The sequence below is a fragment of the Cololabis saira genome, chromosome 3, assembly GCF_033807715.1.
Source record: "Cololabis saira isolate AMF1-May2022 chromosome 3, fColSai1.1, whole genome shotgun sequence".
Taxonomy (NCBI): Eukaryota; Metazoa; Chordata; class Actinopteri; order Beloniformes; family Belonidae; genus Cololabis; species Cololabis saira.
In genome coordinates this window covers 33,329,476-33,353,094 of record NC_084589.1, presented here as the reverse complement: position 1 = coordinate 33,353,094, position 23,619 = coordinate 33,329,476, and the positions used below count along the sequence as shown (strand labels likewise).

General features: G+C 38.9%; 1 protein-coding gene across 1 annotated transcript in view; it reads left to right on the top strand.

Annotated features, from left to right (window-relative positions):
* The window catches only part of LOC133437352 (mannosyl-oligosaccharide 1,2-alpha-mannosidase IA), a 231,329-nt gene that overhangs the window by 141,532 nt on the left and 66,178 nt on the right, over positions 1 to 23,619 (top strand). The window contains exon 4 of the mRNA XM_061717291.1: positions 19,433 to 19,513. Within this exon, the coding sequence (XP_061573275.1) occupies positions 19,433 to 19,513 (81 nt within the window). The remainder of the gene's footprint in view (positions 1 to 19,432; positions 19,514 to 23,619) is intronic.

The window sequence follows — 23,619 nt, the reverse complement described above, 5'->3', positions numbered from 1 at the left end:
AATGCAAGGTCATCCTTATTTTCTGAAATCATCAACAACAACATCAACAATAGTCGTACCTTGTTTGCTACTGTAGAACGGTTAACAAACCCTCCTGTGTCAGGAGCATCTGAACTCCACTCTACAAGGGCCTGCAATGGTTTTGCCAACTTTTTTACTGAGAAAATCCAGAAGATTAGAAAAGCAATCAGTACATCAATGTCAAGTCCATAAACAGTGCTGTGTCCAATCAAAGCCAATTTGGACAAAATTACCTTGAAGACAGCAGTCATCAAAGCACTGTTGAAAAAGAAATATCTGGGCAAGCTACAGGAGAATTGGGTCGGACTTTCTGGCACAGTACTTAAAAGCTTTGAGTCTTAAAGGACAGGGATTACTTGTGTCAATATGAACTTCATATCAGGATTGACATAATTTACATGTGGTGTTCCCCAAGTTTCTATCCTAGGAACTCTCCTATTTAACATCTACAGGTTTCCACTATCTCAGATAATAAACAACACGATTAGTTACCATAACTATGCAGATGGCCCACAACTTTTTACATCATAATGTCACTAGGTGACAATGTACAATTGTTGAGTTTATGTATCGAACAAATCAATGAGTGGATGTGCCATCATTTTCTCCAGCTGAACAAAAATAAAACTGAAGTAGTTGTTTATGGACCAAAAGCAGAGTGTTTTAGAGTCGGCACAGAGCTTCAGTTATCACAAATAAAAACCACTAATAAGGCCTGAAATCTGGGTGTCGTCATGGACTCGGATGTGAACTTTTAGAGACGGTTACAAAGTCGCCCTTCTATCACCTGAAAAACATCTCCAGGATCAAAGGACTAATATCTCAGCAGGACCTTGAAAAACCCATGCATGTGTTTATTTAAGTCAAATTGATTACAGCAACAGTGTCTTCACAGGTCTGCCTAAAAAGTCAATCAGGCAGCTGCAGTTAATCCAGAGTTCAACTGCCCAAGCTCTCACTAGAACTACAAAAGTGGAGCACATCACTCAGGTTCTCAGGCCTTTACACTGGCTCCCTGTAGACTTTAAAATACTTCTGTTAGTTTATAAATCACTGAATGGTTTAGGACTAAAATACGTCAGGGACTTGTCATTGCCATATCAACCATCCAGACCTCTCAGGTCTCACGGTCAGGTCTGCTCTGGCGCCCCAGAATCAGACCCAAACATGGAGAAGCAGCATTCAGCTTTGATGCTCCACAGATCTGGAACAAACTTCCAGAAAACTGAAGCAATGCTGAAACCCTCAAGTCCTTTAAATCAAGGTTAAAAACTAATTTGTTTACAGCTGCCTAGAACTGAATTATTTAAACCATTCTCAATTCAAATTGAAACAATGTACTTGTTAAAATCTAGCTTAAGTCTAACTTGTCAATACTATGCCTCTTCACTGTAACTAATCTTTTTTTCCTTCATCTTTACTTTTCATCGTGTAAAGCTCCTTGAATTGCCTTGTTGCTGAAACGTGCTATACAAATAAACTTGCCTTGCCTTAAAATGAATCAGCCAATTTTACAATATCGGTCATACAGTACATTCATTAACTAAAGATCGAAATAACGTTGAACAAAGTGGAATATACAACAAACAATCATGAAAAAGGTATTTTCATAATTAACATCCAAAGTAGAGGCATTTTGTGTACATTTGGTGGTGGATATTACAGAAGACATCTGTTATGCATTTAAATTTTTTCATTTATGTTGTAAAAGTTTACAGTTACAGTTAAAGTGTACATTGGTATTTCGCTAGAACATTTTCGTTTTTATGAGGAAGATTTATTTCTTTTATATCTTTAATGTCTCTCTGTGAAATCCTATAATGTCTTTTGCCTTCGGATAAGTGTGAAGTCATGCATAAGAAATCCCATTTGTGATACTCCATTACTGTCAAATTTGGTGCAGTCATCCACATGCAACCCTGTTGTCGCTTTAGAGATTTTGGTGTATAATTCCTTTTTCTTTTTTTTTTATATATATAAAAAATATATTACACAGATTAGCTTCAATAGACTCTTTAAAGATTTTCACATCTTTCATGCCCTCCATCGCAGTACAACGTTTAATTTCATGTTACAGTTGTTTCATCTACATTATGTTTTATCCCTGCAGCGTACATCAAAGTATCTTAAAACCTTTGGCTCAAAGTCATGATTGAGAATAAGATAGTATTATAAGTGTAATTAATAATTGTATTATAACGTGGAAGTCTTTAACATCTTCAACAGGCAGTCACAAACAGCAGCATCATGAAGGATAAAAGAGCAGAGGCGGATGGATACACATGGACACATTGTTTTTACTAATTGGTCACATTGACATCAGGCACACTTCGGAGATTTATGTGTTCAGGCTTGTCTATCATCTACAGTTCAGCAAACAGTGACAGCCATTTGCTGAACTGTTGGCTGTAAAACATGACTGACAAGTATTACAGAAGTGCAAATTTGACAGAATTTGCAAAACGTTTAAGCCTTTCTCTTTCCATTCAGAAGCTTCAACATCAGATGAAGTTTTCACAAGGCGTTTTCCTTTTTCTGTCTCCAGGAATGATGCTGAACAAATTTGTAAATCCTCTACTTTTTAAGATTTGGTAAATGAGTTTGGTATGTAGAAACCACAGATTAAAAACCCTTTGCTAGGTTCATCTTGATCACACAAACAGATCAGGATGATACTTGATTATTCCTGAGGCTGAGAACATAAGAAGCTATGTAGTGCTTCTGCCACAGTTGTTTTCTGTAATATTAGACAGTCCTTCGCCAGCCTTGTCTAACAAATCTAAGTATTTGGCAACATCACTGGAGATCATCATTATGGGGTTCCCTGACTGAAGAAAGCTGCACATTTGTGGCACAAAGGCTTTTTTGCTCTTAAGAATCTCCTCTGAACAGTTGTCAGTAGTTTTTGAGCTACGGTCTGGGACACATTTTTCTAAGCTTTGGTCTATTGGGATTATTCTCATTAAAGACGAAGTAACAGGAAGATTAAAGAAGACTTAAGGGTTTGACTGTATTCCATCATGTCACCGTCCAAATTTTAATATACTTTCAGTCACCGTTCATTCCATTTTCTTCATAATTGTTGCTGGGAGGTTCAGCTCTCCTTATTTAAATGAGAACAGGTAACTGTCATCTTTGCACTTTTGGGGTTTCGTATCCTGAAGTTCAGTCTCAGAGGCACTGTTTAACGGTTTCTAAAGTTTTGGGGACTACAGCCTTTTGACATAAATTTTCGGAGGCTTTTAGTGGTTATGAAGAAAAAAGAAAAATCCTCTAAAGAAAGGAAAGAAAACATCGACTGACGATGGCCCAAAAACATATTGTTCTAGCTCGCAAACCTTTGAAAGGGCTCTCGAGGGTTTGTGTGTGTTCATCAAAAACAAGCTGTATTTAAGGGGAATCAAAGGAAAGGGGGGAATGTTAACACAAGAGTGAGCATGTTATTTTCTTCAGAAGATGATGTTTTTGTCCCTTCTGCAACAGTGGTCATTTACAGACTACATGTAATAAGTGGTCAAATCTGGGACAGTGTGAAGGGCATGGCAAACCTTCAGCCTCTCTATGTGATCTTTTCTTCTGGACTTATTTAAAGCCCCTTGCTCCCTCTCTAGTGAAATGTTCCACGTGCTCCTGGTTACAACCACAGACTCCAGAAGAACAAAGATTCCAGTCAGAAGTTTGCAACAGAAGCCCAAAGGAGTCCCCTCTGTGCTTAAATAAAACTTAGCAGACACCAGGTTGTTTGTAGATGTTCATTGATATGATTTATAAAACATTTGTTGGTGATTACGCAGGTTGTGCTCTACAGGGAAATAGTACAATATGTGTCGGTGAATATTCTTGAAGGTTCTTCACAACCAGACGAGGTTTTAACAAGCAGATTTAATAGAATCTTTTTGTTTGGTTTTTGGTTTTTCCTGAGATTTCATTCTTGCATCCAGTATTCCTGTCACCTGCCACTTCCTAAATATTTACCAAAGGAAGAAACGTCTCTTGAACATCATCTTACAACCCTCCTTCCTGTGTAATGGGCATTTCTTTTAATTCTACGTCCTTGTGAGCTACAGAGAGTCAGTGGCTACCAGTTTTTATTACTGTACTGTCTGAGATTTTAAATTGCCTGAGAGCTCAAATATGTTTCAGTTCCAAACCTCAGTAAAGTTCTCCTTTGCTTTTTCCCTCTAAAATTACACGCAACAGTAGCCTTATGTTTACCATCATAAGTTCAGAGCAAACCGGCAGATAAATGAGTAATTCAAACGACTCTCTGGCCCTTGCTGGTTATCTGTATATTTTGTTTGCATCACAGCTTTTTTCAATCCTGAACCTAATAAAGGAGGTCAGTTCATTTATTAGGCAAAATATTTTAATTTCAAAGTAGTATTGTTCAGTCTGCATTTTATGTCTACTTTTCTACATAAACTCTGGGTTTTTTCTCTTTACTTGTTGCCATAGAGTGCTACAGTAAAAAACTGTTGACATTTTCATGTAGCCACATGACTTCTGCTGCTGCTGCTGCTGCTGCTGCTTTGCTTATTCACTCTTTTTCTCTTTGCACACTTTTTTTGAAAGCAGGAATCATGAACACTCATTTTCTTTTTTGGGTATGTCATGAGATGTTAGCCTACAGGCTGCAAAATAAATGTATGTTGATTTGTACAAATTGCAGAAGCGCTGTCACAATGAAAGGTCTTGAACAAAAGTTGAAGTGAGCTCATCTTTTCAGTAAAACCTTATTTATTGTGATTTTCTAGTTGTTGCTGTTTATAGAGTTAAGGGCCTCCACCTTGTCTATTTGCTGATGATTCTAAGAAGTCTCTTCAGTATAACTTGAGACATCTGCTGGCAATAACTTCAGATAGACCACACTAAAAAGTATCTGGATGAGTTGCACACTAAGAACTATAATTCCACATCTAAAGTATGTGAATGTGAAATATCTTCGGTGTCGTTGCGTAAGCCTGAAGAACCGAGCTGTGTTGTCTTCCTGCAGTGCTCTGTGCCTCCTAACCTTAAACACTATGGTAGTGGAGATGTTGAGAGTCAGCAGGATGGGATGGATGGAGGTTTCCATTTCCTGAAGCATTAGGTTGGAAGAGAATTGGACGCCAGTTAAGACCTGTCCATTCCTGCTCTCTGATATGGCTTACAGATAATAAATGGTGTGTGTGTGTGTGTGTGTGTGTGTGTGTGTGTGTATATGTATATATATATATATATATATATATATATTGTGTGTCTGTGTACATATATATACTGTATGTGTATATATATATATAGTGTGTGTGTGTGTGTGTGTGGGTGTGTGTGCATATATATACTGTATGTGTATATATATATGATAGATGAGAGATTTTTTTTTCTAGTTTTCTTTCATGCTTTTAAGTTTTCTATTAGATGCCTGTCTAAGTTGTTAGTTTCTTAGTTGATCTTCGAGGACAGTGTTTTAATTATGTACAATCATGAGAAAAGTCACCTCTAGCAAATGGAGAGCGTTGTCATTGATTAACATTATGAGGTAGTAAAGCTCTGAAGTTTGCAAGTGTGTGGCTGTCTTAAAATGTTGCATTTTTGCCTTTTTATTTTATTCATTTAGCTTCTATTCAGTGATGGCATTAGTGGCACTTTAAATTTGATTACACTATTTCCATCAGTCTTTTTAATGAACACAATCAACTATTAATCGTATACAGTAAAGTTAACTTTATTTAACACAGACACCAAAGTGAGTTACAAAACAAAAGATTAAACATAGGTAATGCATGATACGTAATAAACTCTAAATAAATGGTAAGAAAATTAATTTAATGAAACCTCATAAATTAAAACAAAGCTAATAAAACTGATGGAATAAAACAATAAACTTTGGAGAGGATCTTGCATGGGAGAAAAGGTGGTTGCATAATTTAGGTGCAAAAACCCCAAAAGATCAATTGACCCTTGTTTGGGATCTTGTTCAGGGCACCCCTAAAACCAACCGATGGATGACCCTAATGCTCCTCTAGGGGCATGAATCACCTCAGTTAAACAAAGAGGGGACAACTCCTGGTGCTAAAAAAAAAAACATTTTAAAACCAACCCTATACTGGACAGTAAGGTGATGTGGTCACTCTTCCTCTTGCTATTCAAAAGGGGAGCAACTGCAATTTTACACCAGCAGCACCATTGCAGTAATCACGGAATGATATAAAGGCATGTATCGCTCTCTCTAGATCATTAAGAGGGAGGTAGGCCTTGACTTTAGAAATTAGCCTCAGCTCAAAAGAAACTTGAGATGAGAACTTTTTATCAAACGTAAAAGCATTACCAAAAAAAATGCCAAGAGTCTTGACTGAGGAATACAAATGAGGAAGAGTACTGACATCCAGCAGCCCAGAGAGATCAAACACATTCCCTTTTTTGTACTGTCATTAAATTTAACCAGATTTTACTATATATTAGACAATCAAATGGGCTCCAGTGACCACTTTTTTTTAATTGAAGGGCAGGTACATCTGTACATCAGCGTAGAAATGACACAAGACATTATGTTTATTACAAAAAAAGCCCCAGGAAACATAAACAATGAAAAAAGTATGAGGACTAAAACAGAACCCTGTGGAACACCACTCTTAAGTGCAGCCCTCCCAAAGAAATGATCCCAGAGATGGACAGAGGAGTTCTTGCAAGGTGAATGAAAGTGGAATTACTTTAGTAATTCTACTTTGATCCCCAAATTATTTTCAATATGCAACAGCAGAGTTTTATGGTTAACAGCATCAAAGGCAGCTGCTGAATTCAAAAGATAAATAAATAAAAAACTAGAACGGCTGAATCCCCTGGTTAAATTAGGTTATTATGGATTCTCAGCAGTGCAGTTTCAGTGCTATGACAAGGCATAAAAGATGGAGTGAAACTTTGCATATATTTTGTGTTGACCTCTAAAAGAAAAAAAAAACTTTGAGACTACTTTGTCAAGGACTTTAGATAAGAAAGCCGATTTAGAGATCAGCCTAAATTTGGAAAGCACAGAGGGATCAAGATTTTTGTTATCTGGGTTAGCACAATAAGCTTGTTATAGACGACCGGGAACGCAACCAGAACTTACGCTAGAATTTATCAATGTATGATATGATCTACCAATGGTGTCAAAAACATCTTTTAAGATAGGGGATATTATCTATAAAGCTTGAATAGAAGGCAACTGGAGATCTTTTCTTGGTTCCTGAAGATGCTCCATTTCTCACCAGAAATGCTTCGTTAATTCTGACTGATGGGTAATTTTGGGTTTAACTGTTTTTGAGCCATCGATTGTTTTGAATCATTGAAGTTACATGTAGATCAATGAGCCTCTCATTGCAGATATAGAAAATCACAGCACCACAGCAAAGTATGATGAAACATGTTCAGAAACCTCAACTGAGAATCTCCTCATGGAAACTGTTGGAAACATTACAAGCTTTTGTGAAATCTTCTACAAACATTTGAAACTGGACAATGTGTATCCTTGAGTCTATGAATATCTACTTATGTTTCCCGTCCAGGGAAAGGTTTAAATAAATCGGTTTGTGAAACAGCCTTTTCTCTTTTTAAGTAGATTATTTGTTGGATTGTGATGAAATGTGCATTAATTGGTAGCATTTCATGGCTCCTGAACTGCCGGGTGGCTAGTTGTTCATCCTGTAAACAAAGACCGGATGGCTATCTTGCACTCTGCCATGTTTGATCAATTAGCTGAGAGGGTTTCATACTTAATAAAAATAGGAGAGTGATACACAAGACATGTTAATCTAAAAGGCAGAAAAATAAAGTAAATCATGTAAACGCAGGATTAATAGATACAGTAGATCATGTTTTAAACCAGACATATCTCTTGTCTGTGAGTAACTGAACTGACACATTCGGCATATAACAGGAAGTTGTTGAATTAGACACGTTCACTTGACTGGAAATAATCGTTTTAGTCGATAGCTGTTGCCTGGATAAAGTACACCCCACTGCACGCTGGTAATTATTGCGTATTTCTTACTCTAATCTCACATGGGCTCAGTTGACATTACATGCACTTTGTACTTTGGAGTTGGCAGGTTATCTGCTTTATGTCCTGCAGATTTGCAGATTTGAATCCTCAGGTGTAGTTCAGGAGGTTATTTTAGTAAAATTCCAAGCAGTGTGAAAATTGCTTTAGTCTTGTTTTTATTTTTGCCTTTTGTAATGTTGTGGTTCCTCAGTAAGTGTTTCGTTCTGCTGAAATGTAGACTGTTTGTTTAGCAATGAAGGGATAAGTGGGCCCATAATTGTGTTGGAGGGTGCACATCATCACAGGGACAGAGGCATGCTTCTCTCTAAAACATCTTACAAAAACGGATTTCTCAAATCTTTAAAAAGCCTCTTTTGTCATCTTGAAATATCTGCATTTGCTCCATCCAGTTCATTTAATTCAGATAAGCTCGGCAGGAGCTTAGAGCAGCCAGAAAACAAAGTTTATCATTGCCAGCGTTGTTAGAGATTGGTTGATGTTTTTGAAGTGTTTATAGCATGAGCGATTACTGTTTATTTGTTTAAACTAAAAAGGATGCTGGACCTACAAGCCAGAGATTGTGCTGCCAGTTCAGACATAAAGTTTACTTCCACTGGTCGCCAGCCACACTGTCCAATTTTACAGTTCTGATTTGGTTAAGACCTGATTTGAATGTTTTGTTTCTTGCATTAAACTCTTATGTGAATGCAACAACCATTTGAATCAACATTTTTCTTTAGAGGATTTAGAGACTTATGTGAGGGTGCACTCTCAAGACTATGTGAAAATTTCAAGGCGGTGAATTGTTTTTTTTTTGTTTGTTTTTATTGCCACTGCATTGTCCATGCCTGTTGAGACACACAAAAACCCATCCCCTGTAGGAATGTGCACAGCTAAAACAAAAACTACCAAACAGTGAAACATAATTTCAGAAACTGAAACAGTCTGCATAGAAACACATTAATCAAAATAAAAATAGTTGGTTCTTATTAAAGGAGATTGAGGCAGGATTTATGAAAAAAATTCGTATACGTTTTAAGTTTTCTAGTAATAATGTCAGATGAAGCGTTCCAAACCCAAAAGAATGAGCCCTCTAGTGTATCTCTCCTTTGCCTTGAACAGGCTGTGTGCTGCAAAATGTGCTGCAATTCGGGCCCAAATTTCCCACGCTGGGCTGCGGATGTGACGTCACATGACGCTGCATGCACGTTCTCCCCGTTCTCCCGTGCCGGCTTCACTGTTGGCTGCAGTACCCCCAACAGCCGTCGTGGTGAAGGGTGGCGCTAGAGAGTCTCATTTCTTAAAAGGAACCTCATGCTCCTTTAATGGAACTATACTTGGATAATTTATAACTTTCTGAACGATTGCTTCAACAGTATTAGATTGTCTGGTGGTAGTTTTGTTTTCTTGTTTAAGCTGTGTGCATTCCCACGGAGAAGTGAATGAGCATCACATGTAGGGTCAATGATGACGATGCTGAATGCACAAGAAGAAAGACAAATGAATCAAAGAAATTAAAACCAGACGTGAGCAAGGTTATACGGTGATTCATTCTTTTGAACCACATCTGTTGGAGCATGGAAACATCCAAAACATGTCGGGCAGTGGGTCCCAACAACCACGATTGGACAGCACTGAATTAAAGGACCCTGCTACCATCTGGAAGTACCCTAACCGTGGTGGCAGGGTCACAGGTCACCGGTGTTTGACACGGTTGGAGCGCTTAAACTCATTAATGCATGTCAGGACCAACTGTTTCCCTGCAGAATATTTAACTGCAACAAGATGATCAAAGTTACCCACTTTTCTTTACCGTGGTTTTGATCTTGTGACTGATTCAATTTTATCTGTTTTAATGAGGGCAGTTTTTAACTTGTGATCACATTCTTGCAACAGATATTCTGTGTTTTAACATCCATGTCTCAGACTCTATAAATCAGCCCATTTTTAAAAAGCTGATCATTTGTTTTCCAAATATACGTGTGTGTATGAATACAGGATAAACTGAAATAGCTCCTAATGAGGAGGCCTTGTGCAAGGTTGTCATGTACCTCCACAGAGGTGTTTTGACCCTCCTGCTTGCTTTTAACCGGGCTCAAATCGCTCTAGGTCACAAAGACATCTGAGGAAAAGCTGTGTCATTTCTAATGGCGGGAGATGGTTCAGTAAAGACACTGAGCCCGTGAGCTGAGCTCATGCTGAGCTGACATTGTGTCTTGGGACGTAGAGGCTGAAGGACATTTTCTGTGGGTGTTGCACACCTGCAGATAATGATGAGTGTTTTCCATCATTCATGAAGTATTTTTCTGCCTCTGTTGTGGAAAAACGTATTAACACCTCTGTATAATATGTTTAAACCAAGAGGTGATTATCCAGACTGAAACTGAAAGCATTTACATTACCAGGAATAAATACTTGAGTAATAAATAAATAATTCAGCAGTTGAATGCAGGTGGGTCAGAACGTACATCAGGCATCTTGATGCATGAATGACACAGAATAAGGGAGGCAGAATGATTATCAGAATTGTAATGTTTAGTCATCATTTTGTGGTTTTCATAAACAGGTCATTGTGACACCAGAGCTAACCTTTCAGAAACTAAATATTAGTTTGCACATTCTGTACCCAGGCCAAAGCTAATATTCCCATCACAGCCTCCCTGTTCAGCAGATGTTTTCAGTTGAATCAGCCAATCCTACAAAAAACACATTTTGAAGTAGTTTGCGTCATATATAGACACTGTTATGAAATATCAAAGAACAGCTTCAGATGTAAAACTAATGACGTCCATGAAATATTGAGGTTACAGGAGAAGTTGAGGGAGTACCACAAAAAATGTGAATAAAAGATGACATGCAGACAGAACAGATATTTACACCTAACCAAGTTTCATCTAAGACTTCATGCTGCTCAACTTTCTGCATTAACTGCAGTGAACAGCATGAAAACAGTGACACAATGTCAATGACTGTAATGCATAAGAACTAAAAAGATTTGCTTCAAGGGTTGGGGAACGTACTGGAACTACTGTAAGGGGGAATTGAATATTTAAAAAACAAAACAACAAAAACAAACTTTTGAGTTCAACTACTGGGGCAGTAACAACGAAAGATACGTAATGGATTTAATTATATTTGCACTCATTTTAAATAATTTCCCATATTTTTCAGATTTGAATGTATTTATTTGTAAAGTGTAGCGCCAATGCTCGTTTAGGGTGACAAATTTGATATTTTGAGGGACATGAACACCATATACAAAAATATTTTTCGATATAAGTATTATCGTCATTGCACTGTTAATAAGTTTCACATCTTTTGCCTTATATTGCACAGCTCTAATATCAAGTGACTTCTTGAATCGTGTAATCATTTCAGTTCCACATTGATAGTGTAATGAGAAGGCAAGTATGCTGAAACAAATGTTTATAAATGAAGCATTAATTAGCTTAGGTAATGACCTCTTAAGTGCATGGTAACTGCACGCAGCTGGACGTACAATATTATCAGCTTGGATACAGAAGATTATTAGGAAGCTGAAGTACTTTTTAGTTCTTGGAGGCAGTTTGGGAGCAAACGTCTATCGTGGTGTAAAGGAACGAGTCAAGGATGCGGCTCAGTCGGCGAGGCCAGATGCAGTGGGAGGTAGATAATGAGAGGCAGAGGCAGACAGTTGCACACAGAGAGGGGAAGAAAGGAAAACGGACCGCAGCGGGGTGAATAATAATGGCAGAGTGAGAGCGTAGCGTGGTCCCATGAGTCTTGTGCATCATCATAGAGGAAGCGGTGGGAGGATGTTGTGTCCCTCAGGAGAAGGCAAAACTTGAGCACAGGATGCTGCTCAGTTCGATTCTGCATGTGTGTATTTGCATATGTGTCTCTCCACAGATGGATGAAACCTTTAAAAAAAAAGGGGGGGGTAGGGCATTCAATGACATAGGATTCAGGGTGATTGGCTGGGTTGTAATTCAACTGTAATGTATCACCCTGGCTCTATTTGATTAATTATTCACCAGGCGGTTACTATTCAAGGTAATGCATTTAGTGGACGTTTTATGGTGTAAATACGTTCACTCTCTCTATACACCAACTCAATGATGTTTAGGGAGTTGTTATATGCCTATCAATTACGCTGGTTTAAAGGGTAAGTGTTATCAAAGAAAGAAAATGCAAATCATATGTGACAGGACTCCAAACATCAGCCGGGGGTCTATATCAATGCCTCTATCTTCTGACCATTAAACCGTGCTCTGTTGGTCTGAGAAGAAATTAGATATTCACTGAGGCTACGCCGAGCTTGTTCAAAATGCATCATGGGAATGTGACGAGTGCAGAATGACTCTTGAGTCAACTTGACGTATTGCAGCAGATAACAATTACAGCCGTCAGTTAAAATGCTCTGTTAAAAATCAAAATGCAATGGTCACTTTTACTATCAAGTTCCCCACAATAATAAAAGAAAAAGGTCTTCGAGTAGGAGGGACAACTCCCTGATGTGTTGAAAAGGCAACATGAGCCCTGCTGATCAGTTTGATCTTTTCATTTAAAGGAGCTGTATGTAAGAGCAATAATAAAACGAATCATAAAATGACCCCGATATGTCAACAGACATATAAAAATCATGTTCATTTCAAATACTTATGTCACTGACAACAGCACTCAAGCCAGGATATTCCAGTTTAAAAAGAGTCGTCGCAGCCCTCAACTGATGTTTATGTTGTCATTTTTTGTTTTGGTCTGAAGCTCCACCCTCCACCTATCTCCCAATCACCAAGTCAGTATTGTTTCGGCATCCGGGTTGCCAGCTCGGCTCTAATTATCGCAGCAGCCGCTACAAACGTGTTGGATGAAAAACCTGGCAACCTCTGGTCGGGGGGAGGAGGGGGAGGGAACACGCTGCTCAACAATATTTTGAAAGTGACTGCAGTACCAGTTTTGGCCATTTCTTACAGACGGCTCCTTTAATTTGCGCTGGTTTAAAGAGCAACACTACAATGTGCGATAAAATGAATTTTTAATATATTAATATATGACTGATGCTTGTTAAGAATAATCTTCATTTAAGTCCATGACAGTTGTTTTGATCAAACATACTATTAAAATCATGTTCCTGGTATCAGGGATATAACCTATATAACAATACAATAACTACAATATTGAATTTTCCACTTTATCACAACTACCACTGCTCTTTATCTGATTAGTTACTGTTGTATTGTATCCTTCATTTCAGTTAAATGTGCTGTCATATTTATAGCAGCTGCAGAACAATACCCACCTTGTGTGACCTTACATGAAAGGTGGATGTAGTAACCGACATCACGAACATGTTTTTTTCTCCAGAAGGACCAATAGGAGACTGATCAAGTGCTGTATACTAAATGGCTACTAAATGTTTTGCAGAAGGCTCCGCTATAGTAAGATTAGAGTAACAGGATCAAATTGGCCCCTTTCATGAATTGTCTGTTAATTATCAGTGTTAAGTTGAATCACAGCATCAAGTATGAATCACCAGCTCCGGTAGGAAAGGCAATCATCGTTTGGCTCACTGAGGCATTTTTTTTTTTTCCGTGTCACTTCTGTCTAATTTTCTTCTTAGTGACAATGATGCCTCTTTATTAGGAGTAAATCATTGCATTAGCCTCTGAGCAGGACACCCCATTGGGCAACAGTCTAGTCAGTGCCTTGGCACACGGCACCGCAGCGGCTGACCGTGCCAGCCAGGCCCGCATCCCAGGCAAATCTGTGCTGTGCATGACGGCACTTCCAAGAAAATCTGAGCACGCTGGCAATTCCAGGCAAATCTGAGCATGACTAGTGGAATGCTCCTCGGCAGAAGTCGGGAACGTTGCACCAGTGGTGCTGCTGAGGCAGGACACCTACAAGCTTCAACACCAGTGTACCCTATGAGTTATTACCCCCATTAAAATGCTAATTTTTCATTCAGTACTCTACATATTTGAGAAAGTTGAAGGATTTTTTAAAAGTAGTACTCTGCTGCATTATGTAACGCATTTTACATGTGTTTTTTTTTTTCTCAAACTAGAAAATTTTAATACAATATACAATAAACTCACTGGCAAGTATGTATTTATGTATTTATTTTGTCTTGTGTCTTTTAAGTCGTTGAAGAGAATTCTCCTATTGAATTTGTGTAAGTAGAGAAGGGATTGGTTGTGTTTTAGAACTGCAGTGACTTGATTGATTTGAATTTGACCTCAGTCCTGCAACTTCTACTGACTTATGGGGAAAGGATTTGTAAATGACTTCATATATCAAAAATCCTGAACAATACTGTAATATATAGTTGGGAAACATTTAGAGGCAACTCTAAAATAACTTTAGTCTATATTTGCTAAAATTCAATTTTTAATTTTTTTTTAAATGGATGAAAATATTTCTTATCTTTATTTAAATCAATTTAAATTGTATTTTTGTTTTTCCACACAAAATACTTTGTCTTTATTGTACATGAACAACAATTTTCTTGTTTATTTGGATAATAATTAGAAATGAGCGAAGAAAAATGTACTTTTATTAATCTATATTTGTGGATGTTTATCCACATATTAGCTCATGTTTGACCCCTGATGCCTTTGAAGGCTTTCAATATTAGTGGGGGGATAAGTGGGGGAGTTCTTTTATTATATAGTAACGCAACTCTAACTTTAAAGCCGAATTAAATGCAGAATTTATTTTTAATCACAAGTAAAGCCTATACGAAGACTGTGGTGTTATTCTTAATTCCATCTCCTGATGTCTTCCTCCGTGAAAACTGGTTAATTAGGTGTGAGGTTTATTGTGTAGCTTGTTTGCTTGGATTTTCTGTCCTGATTGCATTAAACATATGACTGGCTGTTTCACAATAATATGTTTGATACTGAAAACACCACAACACCCAAAGCTGTTTGGGTGGACGTCCATTCATGAGCTTTATATTTCTTTATAATCTTCAAATCAATCTTTAGGAAAAGCTTGCTTAGTGAGTTACAGTGTTGAAGCTGCACAGGGACTTAAAAGTCTTAACTGCAGAGTCTTTGTCAGCTTGACTTATTTCCTGACTGGCACCGTACCCTCTAGCTGTCCTGCTGAACGATGCGATCGCTGATATTAAATAGACACTCGGCTCCTAATCACTGCAATCCGAGTGCCATTACTGGATGGGCAGCTCATGTCGGGGTTGGCGCGACGGCTCGGCTCAGCTCAGCTGCACCATCCCATGAATCTAAACAATAAAAGAAATAGCTTTAGAAAAAAGAAAAAGAAATAAAACTACCAAATGTATTTATAGTGATTCAAAAAGTAAAAATTAAAAAACGTATACAAAATTAGGGGGTGGGCGAGTTTAAATGTTTATGTATAATAAACACTTTTAATTAATAAAAAGTTAGTTTTCTGTATATTTCATACATCATCTATTACAGGGTGAAGGCTTTCATCTGTGCCACTTTTTGATTTCAGTTAACCTAATTCGATATTAAACTTAAGGATATAAATATTTGAAAGTGAGGATAAATGTGAGGCTAAATTGAGATGAGCAGATGTTAGCGACTCCCCGTTTCAATCATATGCTTCAAAGTGGAGCGCATTGGCCTTTCTAGCTCTCAATTACAGTTTCCTTCTTATCCACACTTAAGATGGCAATTTTATTTCTCAGTGGGTCTCCAAGTCATTGAGTAGCTTTCTGCTTCAACCTCTCAACCCTCACGAGAGCCAATGATTATGGTTACATTGAGATGCATGCACTGTCACCTGGTATTTCACATTACATTTAGAAAAGGAAATGGGCCATGCTTTATGCGTCGTACTGAAACAGGAGCATGACGGAGTTCAGCCTAAAGTTTAAGTCTTTCCATTTTAAAATATATATTACTCTGCAAAACCCTCCCATGTAGTCTTGTGTTTGTGTGTGTATCTGTGTGCAGTGGTTCTCCTATTTCTAGTCAAAAATGTCATTTGTTATTTCACCTGATGAAGTGATCAGGCTTAAATCCAGATTTAGAGTTGAAAGTAGTAATTATAAACTGCAAATAGTTGTTTACTCCAATCTGAAAGTTCTGGACCTTTTTGAGGTAAAACAGCGGTGTATATACAGTGTCTGAACCATCATTTCAAGATAACGAGTATACTATAAAGTTGAGCTTTCCCTAGAGATCTCGCTTTCCTTTTAATCAATACATGACCCCCAGAGGGATGTAGGAAACCAAATAAGGGACAAAGCACAGGAGAACAAGATTTAATGGCGTTGACGGTATTCGTTGACCTCTCCGCTGGCTCTGCTCTATTAGTTGATTTCTTTGAAGAGGGAATCTTCTTTATAACAAGCTCACGGGGAGAGCGATGGGGCATGGGAACCTGGCGGTTAGAGAGACCTCCTCATAAGTGTAAGGTTACTGGGCTTATTCCCACAGTGACTAATGACTCCACTGAACGTCAGACAAACAATCCCTGAAAAGCTTTAAATGAGATACACCACTACTGCTGGAGGACGAGAATAATAAAGTATTTCACTTAGAAGACAGCGGCATTTAATTCTATAACATCTCACATCAATCAGGGATTGCATGACACTAATATCAGCAGCATAATCTTCTCATATTCAGATGGATTGTAGAGGAAAATATAGTCTTTTTTAACGTTTTTTAAATGCAGTTAAAAAAGTAAGAGTTTAAATCCCTTCCTATTGGACCAGTAGGTCGTTTTTACCCTGGGGGCTGCAGTGTCATGGCAGAAGTGGAGTTACGTCAAGTAACACCATCATTTCCCAGAGTACAGGGGCCTCATTTATAAAGCTCGCTTGTGCACAAAACAGGGCTTGAAAGATGCGCAAGCCACCTTCTACGCAAAGGTTGAGATTTAAAAAGAAAAAACTAACCGAAAAATGTGCGTATCCCTACGCCAACCCTGACCCTCGCGCAGGAACAGTCTTAAGATATGGGGAACTGGCGACGCAGGCGGTGAGGTGGTGAAATGAAGCCAGATTCATTTCATACTTTTAATGTCATCCCATATCAGACTTATAATATAATAGCGCTGATCGTGTTCCTCGTCAGTCAGGACTTTGGTGCTGCTGCTGCAGCCGCGGTGCAGGACACGCTGGGCTGGGAACCTCCTCGTCACCCACCGTGACAACTGGAGAGTGACTGAGGACAGAACAAATGAGTGCCGGGCCACTCTACGGAGCCCCTAATGGGACTCAGATTTTTTTTATATATATATAATGAGTCTTATGCTCGCGAGAAACCTTGACGCGTGCGCGTAAGCCTAAATTATGGTTCCGTGTTAAAACGACGCAGAGCCTACGCCGTAGGCTCTGCGTTGGTGTAACGTGGAGCCATAAATCAGCCTTAAAGGTTTCACGCGCGCACGTAAAACTCATTATATATATAAAAACAATCTGTGTCCCTTTAGGGGCTCCGTACCTCTTGGCCTCCACCTTCAAATCACACCACTTCTTTTTTTTTTCTGCACCATCTGTCCGTGGCGCTCACGGCGTTTAGCGCAGCAACGACGTGCTGCCACTCACTCACTTCATTTTATACTATTTATATACTATTTATACTTTTACTGTGACCACCAAATAATGTCGTTTTCCTGGCCTCCACCTCATCCACAACATCTCGATCTCAGTCTCCGTGAAATTTAGTGGCACAGTTGCCCGGCTGGACACGTCTCATTCATCCTGACGCGCAGCAGAAACAGGCTGCGGGAAGCTGCTGCGCATGCTCAGCAGGCTCATTTATACAGTCATGAACTACTTTGCATTGGAGATGAAAAGGCTAGTTTATGTTTGATTACGATGTTGTCTGAACTATTTTTCCTTTTAAACAAGCAAAAACCAAACAATCATATTTTTGTTCATGTAATTTTGTCGGCCAGTTGCTGCTGTAAGTTCCTGGTCTTTCAGCTGTTTAACATAGATTTCTGGGAAGAAGGAGAAAGAAAGAAAGAAAGATGGGGGGGAAAAGAGAATGATCTATTTCCAGTTTTGCCGCCTGGAGCACCCAGTGAAAATTTACATGTGCCAACAGGTACTGTGTTCCTAATAACGCTGATCCGACTGGAATAATGAATACGTGCACCTACTGCAAAGTTATTTGATGCAGGATGGGAAGCTAAATGAAAACCTAGATATTAGTTGGGGTTGGCAGTTTAATAACTGGGAAAAAGGCTTGAAATCTTACTAAACCTCAGTAATTTGTTGTACGAGTCTTCACATTAGTGATCGTGGCGTGAAAACATGCTCCCCCAGCCGTCCTCCTGGCTGGTCCTCAACGCCAAAGTGCAACCGATCTATGGGGAAATGTATAAATTAGGTGTAGCTGTACATCTGAGCAAATTAAGCTGAATGAGTTGCTCTGTCAAGGCAAGATTGCAGTATTAGAATAAAATGAAGTTTGTGCGTTTCATGTGCTGGCATGTGCCCTTGGAAGGATCTGGGACCTTGAGACCACGTCTCTGCCAGAAGAAGTCGTCAGAACCCATTTCAAAAGAAAGTAAAGAAGTATTTACAACTCAGTTCTGTGCTGTTGAGTTTGCAGTCAGCGTTCAAAACTTTTTTTAACAGTATATAAACCACACTCAAAACAAATGAGCCATACAGGAGTGACAGTTTCTTGAAGAGTAGGCTGTAAATGAAATACTTTTGAATACTGCTGAGACGGGGGATCACAGCCACAGCTGCTGAAGCTTCGGAGCTTTGTGTAACTCTGCGTACTAATATATAACTGATGCTTAATCAGGGCAACACTGCTTTTCATTTCTGCTTGTCATCTCTTGAGACTTTTTTTTCCTTTTCTCTCTGCTGGTGCAATCAAAGTTTTCATGAACGAGTTTCCACAATCAAGCACCTCTTGCTTCCTGCAGAAATAAGACAAGTTGATTTCACGCTTGATTTCCTTCTAAGGTCTCAGAAACATTAACACACTGTTAAAATCTCTATCTCTACTGAAAGATGAACACAATTCTTCTATTTGTTTATTTATTTTTTCATGTGTTGCAAATAAAGCTTTTTTTTTTGTGTGAACAGCTTCCCGGTTCTAATCGGGCCTGAAGAAACCACGTCAGAGTAGCGACACTGTGAAATTTCAGCCAAAGCCAAAGCATCAGTTTTTTTCTTTTATCGCTACACCACTTTGTATTTCTTGCTACAATCCTGCGATGCAAATCAGCACACCTGGAAGTGATAAATATTCCTCAGATAATCATGCATCTCGGAGACTTTACGGTCTGTTTTGTGAAATATTTATCTACACATCTGGACTTTGCTATTCCCAAACCAATAGCTCCATGAGTGGGGAAAATAATTCATGAGCTGTGCAGTGAATTCATTTTTTGTACCCTTCATTCCCTGACTGACTTCTTTGGCTGACTATGACATTTGACAATTTGATCTTTCTTTTGGTTTAACAGAACGGCGAGGCATCACTCTTTGAGGTGAACATCCGTTACGTCGGTGGGTTGCTCTCAGCGTACTACCTGACAGGAGAGGAGGTAAGATTAATAGATGTCTGTTGTCCCTCTACTCTAGTGAGATCTGCTGCTTCCTTTATCTCCAACCAAGCCTGCAGTTTGAATGATGATCAGGCTGTGAGAGTGTGACAGCTGTGTGTTTGTGTGAAAGAATGCGTCACTGCACTGCCAACACGAAATGAAATCTCATACCACTCTACCGTTTTTTTCTTTTAAAAGAATTCATAATATTGTAATTAAGATTAGAGATAAAACTCGCCCATTTTTTGCTTTACTGATTCTGGCTAAATTAAAGGTTTTTGAAAAGAATCAGGTTTATAGTTGTCAGACTTTAACCTGCAGTCTGAAAACCTTCAGCCAGCGTGGAAGTGAGTTTAACCCTACACTCTCGCCTGGAGGAGCAGGTTCTGTGATCCAAGAAAAGAAAAACATTTCTCAATTGATTCTTGCTTTTGTCCATTAGGAAAGCTGCATATCAATTTCAGCCCTGTGCTCATTGGCAAGTCAAGTTTGAGCCTGTAACAGAATCTATACATGTGGAGAGTCAGTTACCTACGACGGAGTATTAGGGCCAAACTAAGACAAAAAAAAAGGGAAATTATGAGAATAAAGTGATAATATGATAATAAAGTCATAATATTACGAGAATAAAGTTGTAATATTATGAGAACTCTAACAGAAAGAGCACATACGTCTTTTGTGGAAGAGGAGCTGTCTGGTAGTGGTCGACTGCATTCAAAGAGGTTTTGTTGTTTCTCAGGAAACGATGAGGATGATCGTAAAGATTTTCTTCTTCCACAAAAGATGCAATTTCTTCCAAGTCTGTGTGCTTCCTTCTTCGAAATAGACGCAGTCGTTTGCACAATCGTTTTAAAGTACTTATACTGATAATAATTCGATGCTGATGTGCCAAAAGATTATGTATTTCCTTATTTGTGAAACCGATACCAAAATATAACTTCACAAGATGCTCAATATTCCTCATTTTAACACAGGGAGAAGCTCCTACTGTGAGTTCTCAGAAATTACGACTTTATTCTCATAATATTACGACTTTATTCTCATAATATTACGACTTTATTCTCGTAATATTACGACTTTATAGTCGTAATATTACGACTTTATTCTCATAATATTAGGACTCTATTCTCGTATTTTCCCCTTTTTTTGTCTCAGTTTGGCCAGTTTGGCCCTAATACGTCATAGTTAACTTATCTTTAAGCAGAAATGATTTTCCTGGGATCTCTTGAGGTCCCATATTCACACGTTGTGCGTTTTCTCAGCTGAGTTGCTCATGGGATCTTGAATTATTCGGGATGTGATTTGGTTGGTATATTTGTGAATCCTTCATTCTTGTGCAGAAAAACTCTATGCAATCAGCGATTGTCATTAAATATTCACAAAATGTTGGTTGCTTTCCATCCCTCACATTAAATATGCTGGAGAGGAGTTGGTGTGAAAGCTTTACGGTTGTTTGAAAGTGATGCTGGTGGATGAAATTATTGTAAAATGATGCTGCGCGCTTCATACAGACATCCATAGTTTTAGGAAATAATTCAGTGTCTCAAAATCCAACCAGAAATGCAAAAAGTAATCACCCCTAAATCAGGTTTTAGTTGTGGACAGGGGCGGTTGTTATTGGTGTCCTGCACCGTGGCTGCAAGGAGACAGCTTTCACATCACACCTGTGCCCGTTTTATTTATTCATCGTCTCCTCAGGTTCACTGGCATGGCAGAAGGTTTTATAGTTTGGGCAGCCAAGTGAATAGTAATCAAAGCACTGCTGGAGAAGCAAACTAACGTAGTTTGGTTAAATAAAAGGGGAATGTGCTGCAGACAGGAAAGCTGTGCAGTGTAATAATCCGTTACAGTGGATGTTGTCCAGTTGTGTGGGTGTGAAACTTTGAGAGGTAACTTTGTTCTTGCCAGGAAGGAAGTAGGAACACCACATAAGTCTTGGATTGGTAAATACTGATTAAAAATGGCCTCTGACACGCACACAATACAAATGGTCCAGTTCATTATCATAGTTTTGTTAAGTCACTGGAGGTCAATGTGTCACAATAATGAGCATCTGCCTGTAGCGGCCTCCTGGAGCATACAGATATCATACACTGCAGCAAAACCGTCAGTGGAAGACACAGATTTGTGCAGAAGCAGAAACAACTTGAGAAGATGCAGTGACATATGAATACTCGGTCGCTGGAACGGACATTGATTTGCAGATTTGCAGGTTATGAGAGCTGAAGTGAGAGTGGTGTAAAATTGTCCACCCGTGCTGGACGAGTAAAATATGAACATGTCAGTGAAACGAAATATGCTGTTTGATCCATTATTTCACATTTGATGCCATTAAAGCCATGCAGAAGATATTCTTGTAGAGTTGTACTCTGTTGTACCTGCACAGAGCCTCTGCAGGGCGGTATGAGTGAAGGAAAAATGAATGCTTTGACACTGCTAGCATAATCAGAGGTGCTGCTTGCCGACTGGCATAGCAGGCAAATGCTTGGAGCCGACCAACTTTGAGTTTTAACAATTTGCGATTCAAAGGAGACAGTGCAGTGACAGTGGTCGGCCGGCGGAGAGCTTCCTAAAGGGGGAGTATAAACAAAAGGGGGTCCACCAGAAAAAGTTTGGAAACCAGTGATTTAAACCTTATTTTTTCATCTGTTGCCTTAAATAACTGCAGTCTCTCCCCACATTCCTTTCGTTGCATTCAGATTTTCCCAGTTTTTACTCTGCAACATCGTTCTCTGGCTCAGTTTCCGAACAAAAGTATCAATACCCTTCACCCTGGTGCAGATATCCATCACGCAGTTCACTCATGTCCTTTCTGTGAGGGGTTACAGGGAGAAGGATTTATAGCTACCTGACGCCCCTCCCCTTGATTCTCCCATTAGAGACTTCTCCCAGCGGTCTGCTGTTCTATTCGGATAATAAAACCAACAGATTGAAGGTCTGTCACTGCTGCGGAGACTTAAATCAGCTGAGACACTGTGCGGGAGACTATTAGGAGATTGTGGATCCAGTTTGACCAGAGGATATTGGGCAGCTGCTGCCGCTGTTGTAAATGATTGCTGGGGAGTGGGAAATGATTATGATTCCTTGCGGGACACAGTTTGCTGGAGAACTGCAGCAAAACCTGACCATTAATAACCCCCAGTTGTTTTTGGCCATGTGGGATGTACTTTTTGTGTGTGTGTTGTGTGTCCCAGAAGGCTCATGGCTGGTCTTTATGGAATCATACCCACATTAAATGTCTTGTTCAAAAGGGTCTGGCTGCTCCCACGTCTCTCTTTTATCATTCGCCATCACACACTCCTGGGAAGACCAAATGGCTCTGACAGCAATAACAATTACTACAGGCAGAATGTATTAATGGATGTGCTTTGTAACAACAATTGTTTTTATGGATTTCTTATAATATTTAGTTGAATAGAAAACACCTACATAATAAATGATTTTGTCAGTAAAGAGACAATTTGAGATTTCTGCCACTAATCACTGTCACCTTGAAAATGCAATGCTAGTTTGACTGGATCTCGGATCTTCTTCATGCTACTCCATCGTTTTGTTTTAATGATTGAAATCACTGCTGCTGAATTTGGTTTCACTGTATCACAAGTATTTTCAGTCAAACTTCAAACGCCAGATTCTGCACGCTGTACTTTATTGGAAATATGCTGGGCTCACTTCACAGAAGTGAATCTACACACAGACCAGCAGGAGACCGATTCAAAATGTTTGTTTTTGGCCAATTTACCCTCCAAACCTCCCGAATGTTTTATCTCAAACTGACAAGAACACAAATCATCAAATGTTTTACATTTCTATTACATAAGACTTTAAATTAGAAAATTAATTATTCAAATAGTGTTGATTTTGTGTTGAATCGTTAATTTCAACGACTGCTGTCAACTTTGTTTAGCATTCTCCTCTTTCACAGCCCTCGTTGTTTATCATCAGAACTCATCTGCTTGAATGTGTGTGTCGTACTGTCTTTTCTCTCTTCATACACGTTCGTCAGTGAGATGTTTTCAGTGCACATTTGATGCATTATCAAGTCGGAACGGATGTGTTTGTTTGCAACTCAACTTTAATTTCTCCACTGCCTGGCTGCTCACTCC